At 40.0% G+C, this 17,186-nt stretch overlaps 1 protein-coding gene across 1 annotated transcript in view; it reads right to left on the bottom strand.

Annotated features, from left to right (window-relative positions):
• The window catches only part of LOC131954953 (intermembrane lipid transfer protein VPS13B), a 75,809-nt gene that overhangs the window by 33,094 nt on the left and 25,529 nt on the right, over positions 1-17,186 (bottom strand). The window contains exons 27-38 of the mRNA XM_059318803.1: positions 16,585-16,706; positions 15,698-15,809; positions 15,396-15,519; positions 14,652-15,110; positions 14,131-14,355; positions 13,641-13,827; positions 12,853-12,993; positions 12,497-12,673; positions 11,268-11,405; positions 10,755-10,912; positions 8,951-9,052; positions 8,570-8,711 (exon numbers count right to left, since the gene is read on the bottom strand). Of these exons, the coding sequence (XP_059174786.1) occupies positions 8,570-8,711; positions 8,951-9,052; positions 10,755-10,912; positions 11,268-11,405; positions 12,497-12,673; positions 12,853-12,993; positions 13,641-13,827; positions 14,131-14,355; positions 14,652-15,110; positions 15,396-15,519; positions 15,698-15,809; positions 16,585-16,706 (2,087 nt within the window). The remainder of the gene's footprint in view (positions 1-8,569; positions 8,712-8,950; positions 9,053-10,754; positions 10,913-11,267; positions 11,406-12,496; positions 12,674-12,852; positions 12,994-13,640; positions 13,828-14,130; positions 14,356-14,651; positions 15,111-15,395; positions 15,520-15,697; positions 15,810-16,584; positions 16,707-17,186) is intronic.

The following is a 17,186-nucleotide window of genomic DNA, read 5'->3' as shown; positions in this document are numbered from 1 at the left end:
TGACCATTTGAACGTGAGAGAACTTAAGTCCTGTGTGTGCCTTGCTTTCTTAAGTTGATTTAGGCTTCTAGTATAATATTACTCGTCGCTGAGTTATTCTAGAAGCTATAGCAGTGTTGTGTGGCCTGTAGTTATTTAGACAGTGTAGAAATCTGTGATAGTGTTTTTCCTACATTTTGTAAGTTGTGTTTTGATATTTTATACATTAAATATTTTAACTAGTTCAACCTTGTGTTTTGCCACAACTGTGTTCGCTGATTAAAGTTGTATGTAGATTGGATGAGTGTTAATTACAATAGTATCACTAGTTTACCCTAGACATTGAATTCGAGCCCTAGTGTGCCGTTGTGTTAGTGTTCATCCACTTAGGCCGTAAGGCATTTGCATATGACCCCGAAAAAAGAATCCGGGGACGTTCACCGTCTATTTGGCTGATAGATAGGGGACGTTACAAAGTGGGGGCTCGTCCGGGATTTAGTCTGTCGTTCCAGTTGTTGGTCATATCAATTAAATACTAAGGTTAGTTGGATTTAGTTGTTTTTATATCCAGTAGCGCAGTGTTCTGACAACGCGCGCAAGCATAGAGTTATCTAGGTCAACAGCCAGACGTGTCACGATAGGAGGTCAAGTACACGGCTCAACGCACCGTGTTAAGTTAGTGAACCTAGGCTTGTTGTGATTTGAAAGTTAGTGTTATGGAGTCTTTTTTGGCTAATCCTACTTTTGAAGAGGTCGAGAAGTTGAGTAGAAAAGTTTTGATTAGTGTTGTTAAGGAATTGAAATTGGATTATTCTGTTACGCAGAAGTCAGAAGTGTTGAGAGATAAAGTTGTTGTTCATTTTATTAATGAAGGGGTATTTGATGAAAGTTTGTTGGCTGGGGTGTTACTCCGCGAGGAGAAACCTCTAGAGAAGATAGAATTAGAAGCTAGAATTGCTTTAGAGAAACAGGAGTTAGAGGCTAAAATTGCTTTAGATAAGAGGAGGTTGGAATTAGAGTTTGGTCAAGTTAGTGATGTCACTTCTCCGGTAGATCCAAAAAAGTTGTCGGTAGGGCAAGTGATTGCCAAATTTGGGAAATTAGTTCCTAAGTTTGATGAAACAGATTTGGTCGTTTTCTTTAACTCGTTTGAGAGTTTAGCGAAGACATGTGAATGGCCCGAAACTTCCATTACTGCTTTATTGAGTTCGGTCCTTACTGGGAAAGCTGCAAAAACATACCAGGCACTCTCTCACGACGTTCAAAATAACTATAGTTTGGTCAAGACTGCCATTTTGAAGGCCTACGCACTGACGCCCGAGGCCTATCGGACAAAATTCCGAACACTCCGCAAGTCACCCACTCAATCATATGTGGAATTTCTCTTTGAAAAGGAGAAAATATTCTCAAGGTGGCTACACTCTGAGGAAGTTTCTGAGTTTGAGAAACTCAGGTCACTTATCCTAAGGGAAGAATTCCTATCGTCCCTGCCTGAAGAGATACGACTACACATACTGGATAACAAGATAACTGACATCCAGAAGGCTGCTGAGTCGGCTGACACATATATGTTGGTGCATAAGAAACCACCAGTGTCAGGAAACCGCCTCAACCCTGTGCTTCCCCTTTTTGGCAGCAATCCTCCTGTTGGCCAACACGTGAAGGCATTACAGTCCAGAGAGAAACCAAGATCAACTCTCAATCGTCGAGCAGTATGCCAGTTCTGCAAAAGGCCTGGTCATCTTGTCAAGGACTGTTACAAACGTCGTCAATATAACAGAGAGGTGGTGCGTACTTCTGCGCACTATGCTCTACCCCCTCAAGCAGCCAGTTCAACTATGAACTCTAGAATTCTAAAGGACTCTAACCCTAAGTGTCAGCAAGAAGGTAGTCAAGTCTCCACACATTATGTGCAGTCACATTTTGACTGTTCTCGCCACCATCCAGTTTCTTCCGAGTCTACCGATCTCGAGGGATCGAGAAAAGTTGACTTTTCATCTTTTATTGCCGAAGCCATCATTAGCAAACCAGGTGATCCGTTGTCTCAGCGGAATATCACCGTCCTAAGAGACACAGGAGCGTCACAATCACTCCTTTTGAAAAGTTCAATGGACATTACACCTGAGACGAACACCGGAAGGATTTCCATTATCCAGGGAGTGGGGACAAAATCTACTGTCGTCCCTCTACACATGTTTGCCCTGAAACATCATCTCGTCGAAGGTGAGGTCATTTTAGGTGTGATAGATAGTATTCCTGTCCCAGGGGTACACCTACTTCTAGGGAATGACCTTGCGGGCAGCAAAGTATACCCCTGTACGGTTTCAGACCCTTTGTCAACAGTTCCAGATAATGATAATGAACTGTATCCTGCATGTGCGGTGACAAGAAGCCAGACCAAACAATTGGCTGACACAACGTCTGAACCACACCCGCCATCATCGTCAAGAAATTCGACTCCCAAATTGGAGTCTATGCTTCCAGAAAACACAAGTCTGGGCTTACCCCTGAGGATATCTCAGGAAGACATCATTAAAGCTCAACAAGTCGACGCGGAACTCAAAGCAACGGTCGAAAAATCTCTATCATCTGACGATGGAGAATATTTCTCCGAGAACGGCCTTTTCTTTCGTCGCGCTATACCAGTGAATGCCTCACCAGCCGAACCATGGTTGGGTAAAAACCAGCTGTGGGTCCCTCCACCTTATCGGCATGAAATACTTAAGCTGGCACATGACCATCCAATGTCAGCGCACCCAGGAGTCACTAAAACGACGGCGAAGATCAAAGAACTGTTCTTTTGGCCCAAAATGAGAAAAGATGTGTCGCGTTACTGCAGAAGTTGCTCGAACTGTCAGTTGGCCGGAAAGCCAAACCAGACAATTCCTAGGGCCCCTTTGAGTCCGATTCCTGTATTAGAAGAACCTTTTTCTAAAATCGTCATGGACTGTGTAGGTCCCTTGCCTAAAACCAAGGCGGGCAACGAGTACCTACTTACCTTTATGTGTTCAAGTACCCGTTTTCCCGAGGCGATTCCCTTACGGAACATTAAGGCAAAGACTGTAGTCAGAGCCATGACCCGGTTCTTCACTACCTTTGGATTACCTAGAATCGTGCAAACAGATCAAGGCAGCAACTTCACCAGTCACCATTTTCAGGAAGCACTAGCCAAGCTAGGCGTTACCCACATCACCAGCTCAGCCTACCACCCTCAGTCTCAAGGCGTACTTGAGAGGTTCCACCAAACCCTCAAAACCATGTTAAGAACGTTCGCTAATAGTAACACCCAATGGGATGAGTCTGTTCCTTGGATTATTTTCGCCGCGAGGGACTGTGTCCAGGACTCTTTAGGCTACTCGCCTTTTCAACTTGTGTTTGGACATTCTGTCCGTGGCCCCCTGAAGCTGATACACGAACGTTGGACAGGTACCAGTGATCATCCTGTGGAAAACTTTGACGATTTTCACGTTCGACTGAAAGCCGTGTGCGAAATGGCTCACAAGAACTTAAGAAAGGCCCAAGTGAGAATGAAAGGACTGTATGATAAGAGTTCTCGTAAACGAACATTCAATCCAGGCGACAAAGTTCTTGTGCTAGTGCCTAATCTGAACAATGCGTTATCCTTGAGATATGGTGGACCCTTTACTGTGCATTCAAAATTAAGTGATTTGAACTATGTTGTCAATACACCCGACAGAAGAAAGAAACAGACAGTGTATCATGTTAACTCACTGAAAAAGTATTATGATAATTGTAACAATTTTCATTCCACAGCTAAAATTACTTTACCTGTATGTTCAAATGTTTCTGATGATGTGATACATGATAAATTGAAACCCCCAAAATTGGTAAATTCTTCCTTTTTAGATAATTTGAATGTCCACCTTATGCACTTGTCCACAGAGAAAAACCAGAGATTGTCTCAGTTATTTGAGACATTTCCCTCGATTTTTGGGGATGTCCCCAAAGAAGCGAAGGTTCCACCTCATGATGTAGACGTAGGTGACGCAAAACCCATTAAACAACACCCCTATAGAGTTAACCCGGAAAAAGCTGCTTTGATAAAGGATGAAATTGACTATATGCTCAAGAATGATATCATTGAGCCCAGTTTCAGCAACTGGAGTTCCCCATGTCTCCTAGTCCCGAAAGACGGTGGATCTTTCAGGTTTGTGACCGACTTTAGGAAGGTAAATGCGCTCACCAAAGCTGATTCCTATCCATTACCTCGGATAGAGGACGTTATTGATAAAGTTGGTCAGGCTAAGATAATTTCCAAAATTGATTTACTTTCAGGATACTGGCAAATCCCCTTATCTGACCGTGCAAAAGAAATATCTGCTTTTGTAACCCCTAATGGTTTTTATAGATACAAACGTATGCCCTTTGGTATGCGAAATGCTGGTCAAACTTTCCAGAGAGTCATTAACTCTGTCATTGCTGACATAGACCCATGTGAGGCCTACATAGATGATACAGTTGTATTTTCTAATACTTTTGAAGAACATATTGTTCAGTTGACTAACCTTTTTAGAAAATTGTCTGAAGTGAATTTTACTGTAAACTTACATAAAAGTGATTTCTGTAAAGCTTCAATTACCTATTTGGGTTATCAAGTGGGAACGAACCAAGTTCGGCCCATTGAAGCTAAAGTAGATGCTATTGTAAGGTTACCACCTCCCAAAAATTGTAAAGAAATCAAAAAGTTCCTTGGGATGGCTGGTTACTATAGACGGTTCTGTCAAAACTTTTCAGCTATTGCTGAACCTCTTACTGCATTATTGAAAAAGGGTGTTGAGTTTGAATGGTCAGATAAATGTCAAGAAGCTTTTTTTACCATTAAGTCATTTCTATCTAATGCTCCTGTTATGGCTGCACCAAATTTCAGCAAGCCCTTTAAACTTGCCATTGATGCTAGCAACTTAGCCATTGGCTCAGTCCTATTTCAAGAAGACAACATGGGAATTGACCATCCCATTGCCTTTTTTTCCAGGAAGTTAAATGAAAACCAAAAGAATTATTCTACTATTGAAAAAGAGGCTTTAGCTTTGGTTTTGTCATTACAACATTTTGAAGTCTATGTCTCTTCTTCAGCCAATCCAGTCAGAGTGTTTTCTGACCATGATCCCCTGAAATTTACCTCTAAGTTAGGACAGACAAATCAAAGAATATTGAGGTGGTGCTTATATTTCCAAAATTTTAATCTGGAAATTTCACACATTAAGGGTAGTGATAATGTTGTGGCTGATTGTTTGTCAAGGATGTAAAATCTTATTGCACACATTAATCATGTGACATGTTTTGTGGTTTATTAAGACCATACACAAGTGTTGTGTTCTCACATGAAAATGAGTGGTATGATTTTTGATTTTTTCAAAATTCCAAACCTGTTGAACATTTTGTTTATTTTCAGGTGAACCTTAATTAAAGGTGGTTTTTGATTCTATGTAATCTTTTATAATAATATGTCTCATATGACTCAATTGATATTGTAGCTAGTCATTGAAATAAAGGTCTTAACCTGGCGGGTTTACCACTTTAATATCCTCATGGAAAAATTGTAATACCCTTTTTTGAGGGATTTTGATGTATAATTACTTTTTGAAGGGTTACTTCCCTTTTACCAATTGTAAAAGTTGGAGTTACTTCCCTTTTATGTTCAGGGATATTTTCATCTGGTATTATGATTTTGATTGCCTACATTTGTAAAACATTTTTTTTATTTCATTGCCAGATTGGTTCCTTATGTATGTTTTTGTGGAACCTATCTGTCACTTCCAAAAAGGGAGGGGATGTGACCTACTTAGGTCGAGTCAGGTTCTATTTTTATTTTGACATTGTATAATACCTTATATGGAGTGATTGTGCAACAACCGGAAAATTTCCACTGACTTATTAAGGGGTCTAAGACATAGAAATTTTCCATTAAGATCTGATTGAATGATTCTAATCAGATGACCATCCCAACCAATGGCTACATGAGTTGAGGATAATCTCCCCTGTTGCAGAAGTCTTTAATTGCCCCGCACACTCGCAACACGAGGCAGTCTACAGTGCGATTTTACCTTGATCAGGCAGCCGTCCATATTGTCCGGCTATAGACTCTGACCATTTGAACGTGAGAGAACTTAAGTCCTGTGTGTGCCTTGCTTTCTTAAGTTGATTTAGGCTTCTAGTATAATATTACTCGTCGCTGAGTTATTCTAGAAGCTATAGCAGTGTTGTGTGGCCTGTAGTTATTTAGACAGTGTAGAAATCTGTGATAGTGTTTTTCCTACATTTTGTAAGTTGTGTTTTGATATTTTATACATTAAATATTTTAACTAGTTCAACCTTGTGTTTTGCCACAACTGTGTTCGCTGATTAAAGTTGTATGTAGATTGGATGAGTGTTAATTACAATAGTATCACTAGTTTACCCTAGACATTGAATTCGAGCCCTAGTGTGCCGTTGTGTTAGTGTTCATCCACTTAGGCCGTAAGGCATTTGCATATGACCCCGAAAAAAGAATCCGGGGACGTTCACCGTCTATTTGGCTGATAGATAGGGGACGTTACAATGGAAAAATATGGACATGACAAAATGGCAGAACTGAGTTGTCTGTGCATGGACAAATATGGACATGACAAAATGGCAGAACTTAGGAGTTGTCTGTGCATGGAGAAATATGGACATGACAAAATGGCAGAACTGAGTTGTCTGTGCATGGAAAAATATGGACATGACAAAATGGCAGAACTGAGTTGTCTGTGCATGGACAAATATGGACATGACAAAATGGCAGAACTGAGGAGTTGTCTGTGCATGGACAAATATGGACATGACAAAATGGCAGAACTGAGGAGTTGTCTGTGCATGGACAAATATGGACATGACAAAATGGCAGAACTGAGTTGTCTGTGCATGGAAAAATATGGACATGACAAAATGGCAGAACTGAGGAGTTGTCTGTGCATGGAGAAATATGGACATGACAAAATGGCAGAACTGAGGAGTTGTCTGTGCATGGAAAAATATGGACATGACAAAATGGCAGAACTGAGTTGTCTGTGCATGGACAAATATGGACATGACAAAATGGCAGAACTGAGGAGTTGTCTGTGCATGGAAAAATATGGACATGACAAAATGGCAGAACTGAGTTGTCTGTGCATGGACAAATATGGACATGACAAAATGGTAGAACTGAGGAGTTGTCTGTGCATGGAGAAATATGGACATGACAAAATGGTAGAACTGAGGAGTTGTCTGTGCATGGAGAAATATGGACATGACAAAATGGTAGAACTGAGGAGTTCTCTGTGAAGGGAAAAATATGGACATGACAAAATGGCAGAACTGAGGAGTTGTCTGTGCATGGAGAAATATGGACATGACAAAATGGCAGAACTGAGGAGCTGTCTGTGCATGGAAAAATATGGACATGACAAAATGGCAGAACTGAAGAGTTGTCTGTGCATGGAAAAATATGGACATGACAAAATGGCAGAACTGAGGAGTTGTCTGTGCATGGAAAAATATGGACATGACAAAATGGCAGAACTGAGTTGTCTGTGCATGGAAAAATATGGACATGACAAAATGGCAGAACTGAAGAGTTGTCTGTGCATGGAAAAATATGGACATGACAAAATGGCAGAACTGAGGAGTTGTCTGTGCATGGAAAAATATGGACATGACAAAATGGCAGAACTGAGGAGTTGTCTGTGCATGGAAAAATATGGACATGACAAAATGGCAGAACTGAGTTGTCTGTGCATGGAAAAATATGGACATGACAAAATGGCAGAACTGAAGAGTTGTCTGTGCATGGAAAAATATGGACATGACAAAATGGCAGAACTGAGGAGTTGTCTGTGCATGGAGAAATATGGACATGACAAAATGGCGGAACTGAGGAGTTGTCTGTGCAGGGAAAAATATGGACATGACAAAATGGCGGAACTGAGGAGTTGTCTGTGCAGGGAAAAATATGGACATGACAAAATGGCAGAACTGAGGAGTTGTCTGTGCATGGAGAAATATGGACATGACAAAATGGTAGAAAAGATGAATTGTCTGTGCTAAAAATGTATATAACAAACAATGACAAAATGTTGATAAGAAAGTAGACAGTAGCTGTATGTAATGCAGTACAAATATTTGACAAGAAAGTAGACAGTAGCTGTGTGTAAAGCAGTACAAATAGTTGATAAGAAAGTAGACATTGGCTGTGTGTGTGAAAAGCAGTACAAATAGTTGATAAGAAATTAGACAGTAGCTGTGTGTGAAGCAGTACAAATAGTTGACAAGAAAGTAGACAGTAGCTGTATGTAATGCAGTACAAATAGTTGATAAGAAAGTAGACAGTAGCTTTGTGTGAAGCAGTACAAATAGTTGATAAGAAAGTAGACAGTAGCTGTATGTAATGCAGTACAAATAGTTGACAAGAAATTAGACAGTAGCTGTATGTAAAGCAGTACAAATAGTTGATAAGAAAGTAGACAGTAGCTGTGTGTAAAGCAGTACAAATAGTTGATAAGAAAGTAGACAGTAGCTGTATGTAAAGCAGTACAAAGAGTTGATAAAAAAAAGAAAAGAATGGCTGTACCTGGCCCTTCTATGAACTGAAACCCCCCACTTCGGAGGTCATCATGACTTCTGTCCTGTACAAAATATGGAGCAACTTTTTGCAATTTGGTGTCTGCAGCTTGTTCTTTGGATTTCATCGCATTGTTGCTGCCAATCAGTTTCTGGAGGTGTAAAATAATTTTGGTGTAATATGTGTGTAGGAAATTATTCTACCTAAAGCATATATTGTCCATTTCTTAAAAAAAATTATTTTTTTAAATTTTGAAGGGTGATTTAAATTTCCAACACCTGTTATAAGTTAAAAAGAAAATTTTAAAGTTATACATCGATATTTGAAGCTTAAAGCAATTCTTTGATTAGACCTGCCCTCAAAGAAAACTGCTGATAAAATCTTAGTTACCTGTGTTAATTTGTTGACTTGTTGGATGAACTCATTGATGCAAAATAAATGCTCCTGGCCAAATGTGGCAAGTATCAAATTGGTTTCCACAACAAAAAGTACCTGGCAACGTTCAAGAAAAAATAAAATACGATCTTATATAATCTAACATGGAAGTAGGCCTAACTAGTATAGAGACTTGTAAATGATATTTTTTCAACAAACATGTAAAAAGATAAAAGTTTTAGCAGTAATGTTTTTATAATGATGAACAAATAGAAGAATTTTTTACCAGTGTCCAGTTAATCTACAGGGTAACTGGTCTAAGGAAAAACTGTGTCCAGGTACTATCCTAACTGGCAACTTACTTTGGAAAAAGTCATGTCCAGGTACTATCCTAACTGGCAACTTACCTGAGGAAAAAGTCCTGTCCAGGTACAACCCTGACTGGCAACTTACCTGGGGAAGAGTTCATGTACTGGTACAACCCTGACTGGCAACTTACCTGGGAAAAAGTCATGTCCAGGTACTATCCTAACTGGCAACTTAACTGAGGAAGAAGTCATGTCCAGGTACTATCCTAACTGGCAACTTACCTGGGAAAAAGTCATGTCCAGGTACTATCCTAACTGGCAACTTACCTGAGGAAGAAGTCATGTCCAGGTACTATCCTAACTGGCAACTTACCTGGGAAAAAGTCATGTCCAGGTACTATCCTAACTGGCAACTTACCTGAGGAAGAAGTCATGTCCAGGTACTATCCTAACTGGCAACTTACCTGGGAAAAAGTCATGTCCAGGTACTATCCTAACTGGCAACTTACCTGGGAAAAAGTCATGTCCAGGTACTATCCTAACTGGCAACTTACCTGAGGAAGAAGTCATGTCCAGGTACTATCCTAACTGGCAACTTACCTGGGAAAAAGTCATGTCTGTGACCTACTTAGGTCTAGTAATGTTTTATTTTTACATTTGTTATAATACCATATATGGTCTGTGGTGCAATGACCGGTTTTTTCCGCTGTCTTACTAAGAGAGTCTTAGACTCAGAAATTTTCCATCAAGAGATGATTGATTGATTCAGACCAGATGACCACCCCAACCAATGGCCTTATGATTTGAAGGTGACCTTCCATGTTGCCTAAGTCTATAAATAGACTGCCCACAGGTGTCTCGAGGCAGTTCATTGATCAGACGTCGTTGAAGAGACATAAGCCCTGTGTGTTGCCGCGTAGTACTAAGTTGTTTAAGTAGCATATTATTATATTAATTGTGGTTAAGTAATTCTTTATGCTTATAGCAGTGTTGTGTATACTGTGGTGATTTTTCTGAAGTGTTAAAAGCTGTGATAGTGTATCATACTATTTTTTCCCACGAATTGTAAGTTGGGTTTTGTTCATTCTGTAAATTCATTTTATTCTTGTATAAATCTAGTGTTCTGCCACGACTTTGTACACTCATTGCAAGTTATATGCAGATTAAAGGTATTGTTGGCATCAGTAGTTTCTCTAGTGTTTCCCCTAGACATCAATTACGAGTCCTAGCGAACTAGTGTGTTAACTTTCTTTTATTTAGGCTAGTCGCCATCTGTGTGTAATCAGTTAAACGAATCCGGGAGCGTTCGCCATCTATCTGGCTGATAGATTGGTGTCCGTTACATGTCCAGGTACTATCCTAACTGGCAACTTACCTGAGGAAGAAGTCATGTCCAGGTACTATCCTAACTGGCAACTTACCTGGGAAAAAGTCATGTCCAGGTACTATCCTAACTGGCAACTTACCTGGGAAGAGTTCATGTACTGGTACAACCCTGACTGGCAACTTACCTGAGGGAAAAAGTGGTCTCTGCCAGTTGGTACCCAGGTGAGAACTGCGTCTGAGTTGAGAGAAAATGGGCCGACGACTTGTCTGGACTTTCTCTCATAACTTGTCTTGACCAAGATGTCCTTGAGTTGGAGATGACCATCAAAGGAAGGGTGATCATCTGAACATTTGGGGGAAAACAAACATAAAAAAGGATAAACCTTTATATTTAAAACAAACTCAAACTTTTAAACAGAAATCTAGAAATATTCCCAACTTTAAAACGAAAAAAATTAATATTTAATAATAATATTTAATACATTTAATTTTCTAAATTAGTGGGGTAGTAATTAATTGATCTTTGAAAACTTAATTTGCCTATTTTGTTGTTTGTAGCTTTCTAATACAGTAAAGTATTAAAAATGAGTTGAGAAATAGTAAATAACCACTGATAATTTTACTTATAAAATTATTGTTTTGATGCAGGCTGACATTTAAATGGTTCCTGTAGAGATATACAAAGAGCTTGACCTTACCAGATGTCAGTTTTCTGACGTCTGCTTCTAGGGTCATGCCCTCCACGGACCCAGTGACCCCCACACTGTCCCCCATCTCCACAACAACAACCAACTGGGCAGACCTGAGCTCAAACCTTTCAGCTAGGCTCAACACACCTGGAAAAATATTTTGTTTTAAACCTTTCAGCTAGACTCAACACACTTGGAAAAATATTTTGCTTTAAACCTTTCAGCTAGGCTCAACACACCTGGAAAAATATTTTGCTTTAAACCTTTCAGAAAATTTTTTCTTTAAACCTTTCAGCTAGGCTCAACACACCTGGAAAATATTTTGTTTTAAACCTTTCAGCTAGACTCAACACACCTGGAAAAATATTTTGCTTTAAACCTTTCAGCTAGACTCAACACACCTGGAAAATATTTTGTTTTAAACCTTTCAGCTAGACTCAACACACCTGGAAAAATATTTTGTTTTAAACCTTTCAGCTAGACTCAACACACCTGGAAAATATTTTGTTTTAAACCTTTCAGCTAGACTCAACACACCTGGAAAAATATTTTGCTTTAAACCTTTCAGCTAGACTCAACACACCTGGAAAATATTTTGCTTTAAACCTTTCAGCTAGACTCAACACACCTGGAAAAATATTTTGTTTTAAACCTTTCAGCTAGACTCAACACACCTGGAAAATATTTTGTTTTAAACCTTTCAGCTAGACTCAACACACCTGGAAAAATATTTTGCTTTAAACCTTTCAGCTAGACTCAACACACCTGGAAAAAATTTTTCTTTAAACCTTTCAGAAACATTTTTCTTTAAACCTTTCAGCTAGGCTCAACACACCTGGAAAAATATTTTGCTTTAAACCTTTCAGCTAGGCTCAACACACCTGGAAAAATATTTTGTTTTAAACCTTTCAGCTAGACTCAACACACCTGGAAAACATTTTGTTTTAAACCTTTCAGCTAGACTCAACACACCTGGAAAACATTTTGCTTTAAACTCTTCATGAAAGACATTTTGTAATTGAGTGACAACAAGTTTCAGTAACAGCATATAAAGCTGATGCTTCTGGCTCTGAGATAGACGCTACTTTTTAAAAAAGTTTTCACTTCTAGTTCAAAATCAAAATGTCAAATTTAGTCTCAATAGCAAATGAGATTTCACAGGTGGATACCCATTTTAAAAAATGTGTCACATAAGTGCAGGACACACTTTTGTTTAACTGTCACCACCTGACACTCACCTGATTGCTGCCTGGTCTGGCTGACCTTGACCTCAGCTCCCCTGGGTTCTGGCTTCATCTCCCCCACACCGTGTGCCAGCATGTCCAGGAGTTGGGAGGTGAAAGATGAGATTTGTTCCACAGCCAGCTGACTCACCTTCACACACAGGGGGCGCTCTATCTGTATGCTCACAGTGTCTGGTGGACAGTTGATAGGACATGCTTATACGGTAGGACATTTTTTTAGTCTAAATGTTGCTTATACAGGTAGGACATTTTTTTAGTCTAAGTTAGATGTGTCTTGTAGGACATTCTATTAGTGAACAAAACAGCTGAAGTAAGGCTAGGAGTCACAAATGAACAAAACATAAACCAACCAGGATTGGAAGAATCTTTGGTGAACCTGACTGTCAGCAGGGAGGGGGGGATGCCAGTGTAAGGGTGGGGCTGACCAGGTCTGGTCTCCAGCCAATGGACGTTGAAGTCTGTACAGTCTGGGATGGTGTGGTACTCATCAACTGTGGGGAGAGTTTACAACAGGCAAATCTTGACTGAGTATATCAATATCTGGGATGGTGTGGGGAGAGTTTACAACAAACAAATCTTGACTGGCTATAGCAATATCTGGGATGGTGTGGGGAGAGTTTACAACAAACAAATCTTGACTGGCTATAGCAATATCTGGGATGGTGTGGGGAGAGTTTACAACAAACAAATCTTGACTGGCTATAGCAATATCTGGGATGGTGTGGGGAGAGTTTACAACAAACAAATCTTGACTGGCTATAGCAATATCTGGGATGGTGTGGGGAGAGTTTACAACAAACAAATCTTGACTGGCTATAGCAATATCTGGGATGGTGTGGGGAGAGTTTACAACAAACAAATCTTGACTGGCTATATCAATATCTGGGATGGTGTGGGATTATCTCCAGGTCTTCCATTTGTTGGCATAGTCTTGATTTAGACAGTTTCAATTTCTACAAGCAGTTCAGTTTGAAAAGAATGAATTTATTTCTAATCCACAAGGCGGCTTTTAATGGAGTTAACACAGTACTCTCATCTATTGATGTGTTAATTCATTGTGAAAAAATAGTGCATTTTATTATTATGCAGGTTAAAAATAAAACTATGGTTGAAAATGTATAAAAATCTGGCCACTCACTGGGTGAAACATGTTTGTCTGAAGCCCCTTTAACAAGAACATCATAGCAGGATCCTTCAAGCCTCAGCTCCCTGGCGCTGTGACTTGCCAGCAGGCAATGGGGTTGTGTGATGTACACATAGGCAAATGGAATGATACATGCACTGCCCTCAGGGATAATCTTCCTTATACTGTCTTCATAATAGGACTTCAGGGGAGAAACAGAGAGGTTCCAATCAAAACTAGTTTATTTTCTTTTAATGGGACATTATTTTAAGTAATTCTTTGATTTGCTGTTTAAGATTTATGATTTTAGAAAGGGGAATGGACACATTAAAGTGAACCATATAAAGATTAAGTTGAATGAAAAAAACGTAAGTTTTAAAAAATAAATCTCCTTACATAATACAAATTAACAATTTACTTTATTTTTATTTTACTGCTGCTATAAATTTCTGGAAAAACTCAAAAAAATTTGGCATATAAAAATGTCAGCACAGTTTCAACTCACTTTAGTCTCCTCAGTGATCTCAGCATGATGTTCACTGCTCCCTGTTTCACTTTCTCTTCTACTGCCCTCAACTTCAACCATGTTTGTGTCCTTGACCCCCTTTCTTAAAATAACTTCTAGGTTGTCTGGAGTGCAGTCCCTTACATCAGACTTTTCTTCCCTTGCAGGTTGGGATTGGTTTTCTCTAAACAATGGCATTTCTAAAGTAACACTTTCCTCTAGTATCTGTTTTAAAATTGAAATCCATTACTAATGCAAAACATTCATTAGGTACACGTGTTAAAAATAAATAAAAATTAAACACTTACTAATAAAAGTTTTAAAGTTATTGGCCTAAATAAGTTGAAAGTTAAAAGTTTAATAAAAATCTTTAATTAAAAAACAATAACTTTAAGGATGAGAGAAATTACTTGATCAGGGCATTAAAATATGTAAAACCAAACAGTAAAGTTAGGAGTGGTAGGAGTAGTACAGTGTAGGCTTGTTTAATTAATTATATTTTCTAGTGAAGAGTTGGATACCTTATGTGTGTAGACGGTGCAGGATATCCTGCTAGCAGTGACCAGGACATCCACAGGGACCATGGCAGGTGGTGACCCACCCCTGGTCACCACATCGTGGTGGTGGGCCTCGGTCAGCCCTCTCTGGGCCTCTGTCTTCTGCACCCCAGGGACCAGCAGGTGCTGGACGGCTGGTGCTAGCTGACCTCGGTCAAGGGTCAGGGTTGAAAGGTCACTCTCCACACCACTGTCCACTGCAGCCTCCACCTGCTGGAGGCGTGTCTTCTTCGCCTCACGATGGAGCAGGGGGGAGGGGGAGGCGGTCAGAGTTTGGGAGGCTGCAAGGTCTGGGCGGCTGGACAGGCTTTTGGTGAACTGGGCAGTGACCTCGGAGAGGAGCTGGATCTGATTGGTGCTGATGTAGAGGTCAAGGTCAGAGGTGACGTTGAGCTCAGCTGTGTAGCCGCAGATTAGCTTGGTCTGGTATTCAAAGGTCAAAGTTCAAGGTTACACAAGTACAGATGTAGTGTTGTGCAGTTTTATTTATTTTTACAGAAAAAAAATCATAATTTGTAAAATTAAGAAGTGTAAAGATACAATTTCCTTGTCTTCAAGCTTTGCAAATAACTGCTATATAGAAGAAATATATTTCTATTTGCAAATTTAAATGTTCATCTACTGTATGTAACTGATCATGTCTGATAAAATTCAATTTGAAATGAAAGTTAGCTCAACACTGGAGACAAGAGGTACCAAGCCACTTACACTTCTAGCCAAGTCTTGCTCCTCACACTGGGGTGTGTAGGTGATGGGTGGCGCCACCACCAGGCAGAAGTCACATGGGGCAGCAAGGGGAACAAGCCTGATGTCCTTGTTTTTCTGGGATACACTGTCAACATTGTAAAACAAGTTTCAACAAACTCTAAGGTCATTCACCAAACCAGTAACTAACAAAACAACATATACATTTTACAGTGGATGATACCAACACAACAAATACATTTTACAATGTAGCCCACTTTAAAACTACAGGGAACTGTGAGTGTACGAGATGTTTCAAACATTACCTGTCCATCAAGAAGGTGTTCCACTCCAGCGCAGGGAACTGGACCATGGAACCTGTGGCAGGTTTCTGCAGCTTGCCCTGCCTGACCTCATTCACCAGATCCTCCCACACTCCTGCAAGTTGGGAACAAAATGTGAATGTAAAGTTTTCTTTCAAACCTGACGGTCTACAGGGCAACTGAAGTAGAGTTCACTTGTTTCTGTGACCTCGGCATATGAAGAGATAGTGTAGTCAGCACTGTGCCCAGCTACCTTTACTTTCCCTAAAGTGAGTTAGGTACCTATCAGAGTTGGGTGGACTCAGGGACGGTCTACTAAGTTGAACCCGGATTTGAACTTGAGACTAACAGGTTAGCAGTCCAGCTCTCTACCACTAGGCCACTGAATGAGTGCAACCAATTGTGGTAGAGCATTTGACAACTAATTCAATAGTCTAGAGTTCTATTCTGATTGAGCCTATAGGACATTCCTGAGTCAACCCAGCTTTGAATGGTACCCAACAGTAGGACATTCCTGAGTAAACCCAGCTCTAAAGGGTACCTATTGGACATTCCTGACTAGAACTGACCACTCTATCCCTTCATTTGATGAGGCCACAGAAAAATTGACCTCTATTGGCCATCAGGTTTAGAAAGGGTATCAACATTTTTTTAACTAATTGTAATTATTGTATTCAATTATTTTAACTATTTGTAGAGCATTCTTCCAAACAATAGTACAAAAAATTATCAAATTTAAGCTAAATCTTTCCCAAGCAGTTTCAAACAAGTAAGAATTAAAGAGCAGCAAACCTGAGGAACAAGAGAATTAAAGAGCAGCTAATCTGAGGAACAAGTAAGAATTAAAGAGCAGCTAATCTGAGGAACAAGAGAATTAAAGAGCAGCTAACCTGAGGAACAAGAGACTCCCTTGACATCCAGCTGGTACTGTCTGTCCTCTATGACAGACCCTGGCTGGTGGGTCAGGCCTGACTGGACAGCATACAGGTAAACTTCTTTCTCCTGGGCTGTCCTGTGTTAGAGGTCAGAGGTTAGTGGGGGGGTCTGTAGGGGGGGGGGGAGGTGTTGAATTAGTGATGTGATGGTGAGGATGTGGGCCACATTGTGGTGATAGGTGGTGGTTTTGTAGTATGGAGCTTTGTGCTTTGGTGCTATTTTGATGGCAAAAATCAACACATGGGATTACAATTTTTATTCCTGCATGCTACTATTGCTACAGCTAGGCCTGCTTAACATTCCTGCCACACAAAATAACCCTAACTCTTTAGTCCCAAAATCAGGCTTAACATCCACATTTTCAATTTTACTATTTCATGGACTAATTTTCAATAAACTTTTGTGAGGCTTAGTTTGGAAGTAAATAAATTAAATCACATGTTTTTTTTTACTCACCTGCGCATTGGGTTCTAGACAAGGAAGGTGACTCACCTGGGCAGTGGGTTTGACTCACCTGGGCAGTGGGTTTGACTCACCTGGGCAGTGGGTTTGACTC

Source organism: Physella acuta, unplaced genomic scaffold (assembly GCF_028476545.2).
Source record: "Physella acuta isolate Inbredline_101_S28 unplaced genomic scaffold, ASM2847654v3 ptg001044l, whole genome shotgun sequence".
NCBI classification, from domain to species: Eukaryota; Metazoa; Mollusca; class Gastropoda; family Physidae; genus Physella; species Physella acuta.
The sequence above is the reverse complement of the archived record's forward strand: the minus strand, read 5'-3'. Positions and strand labels throughout refer to the sequence as shown.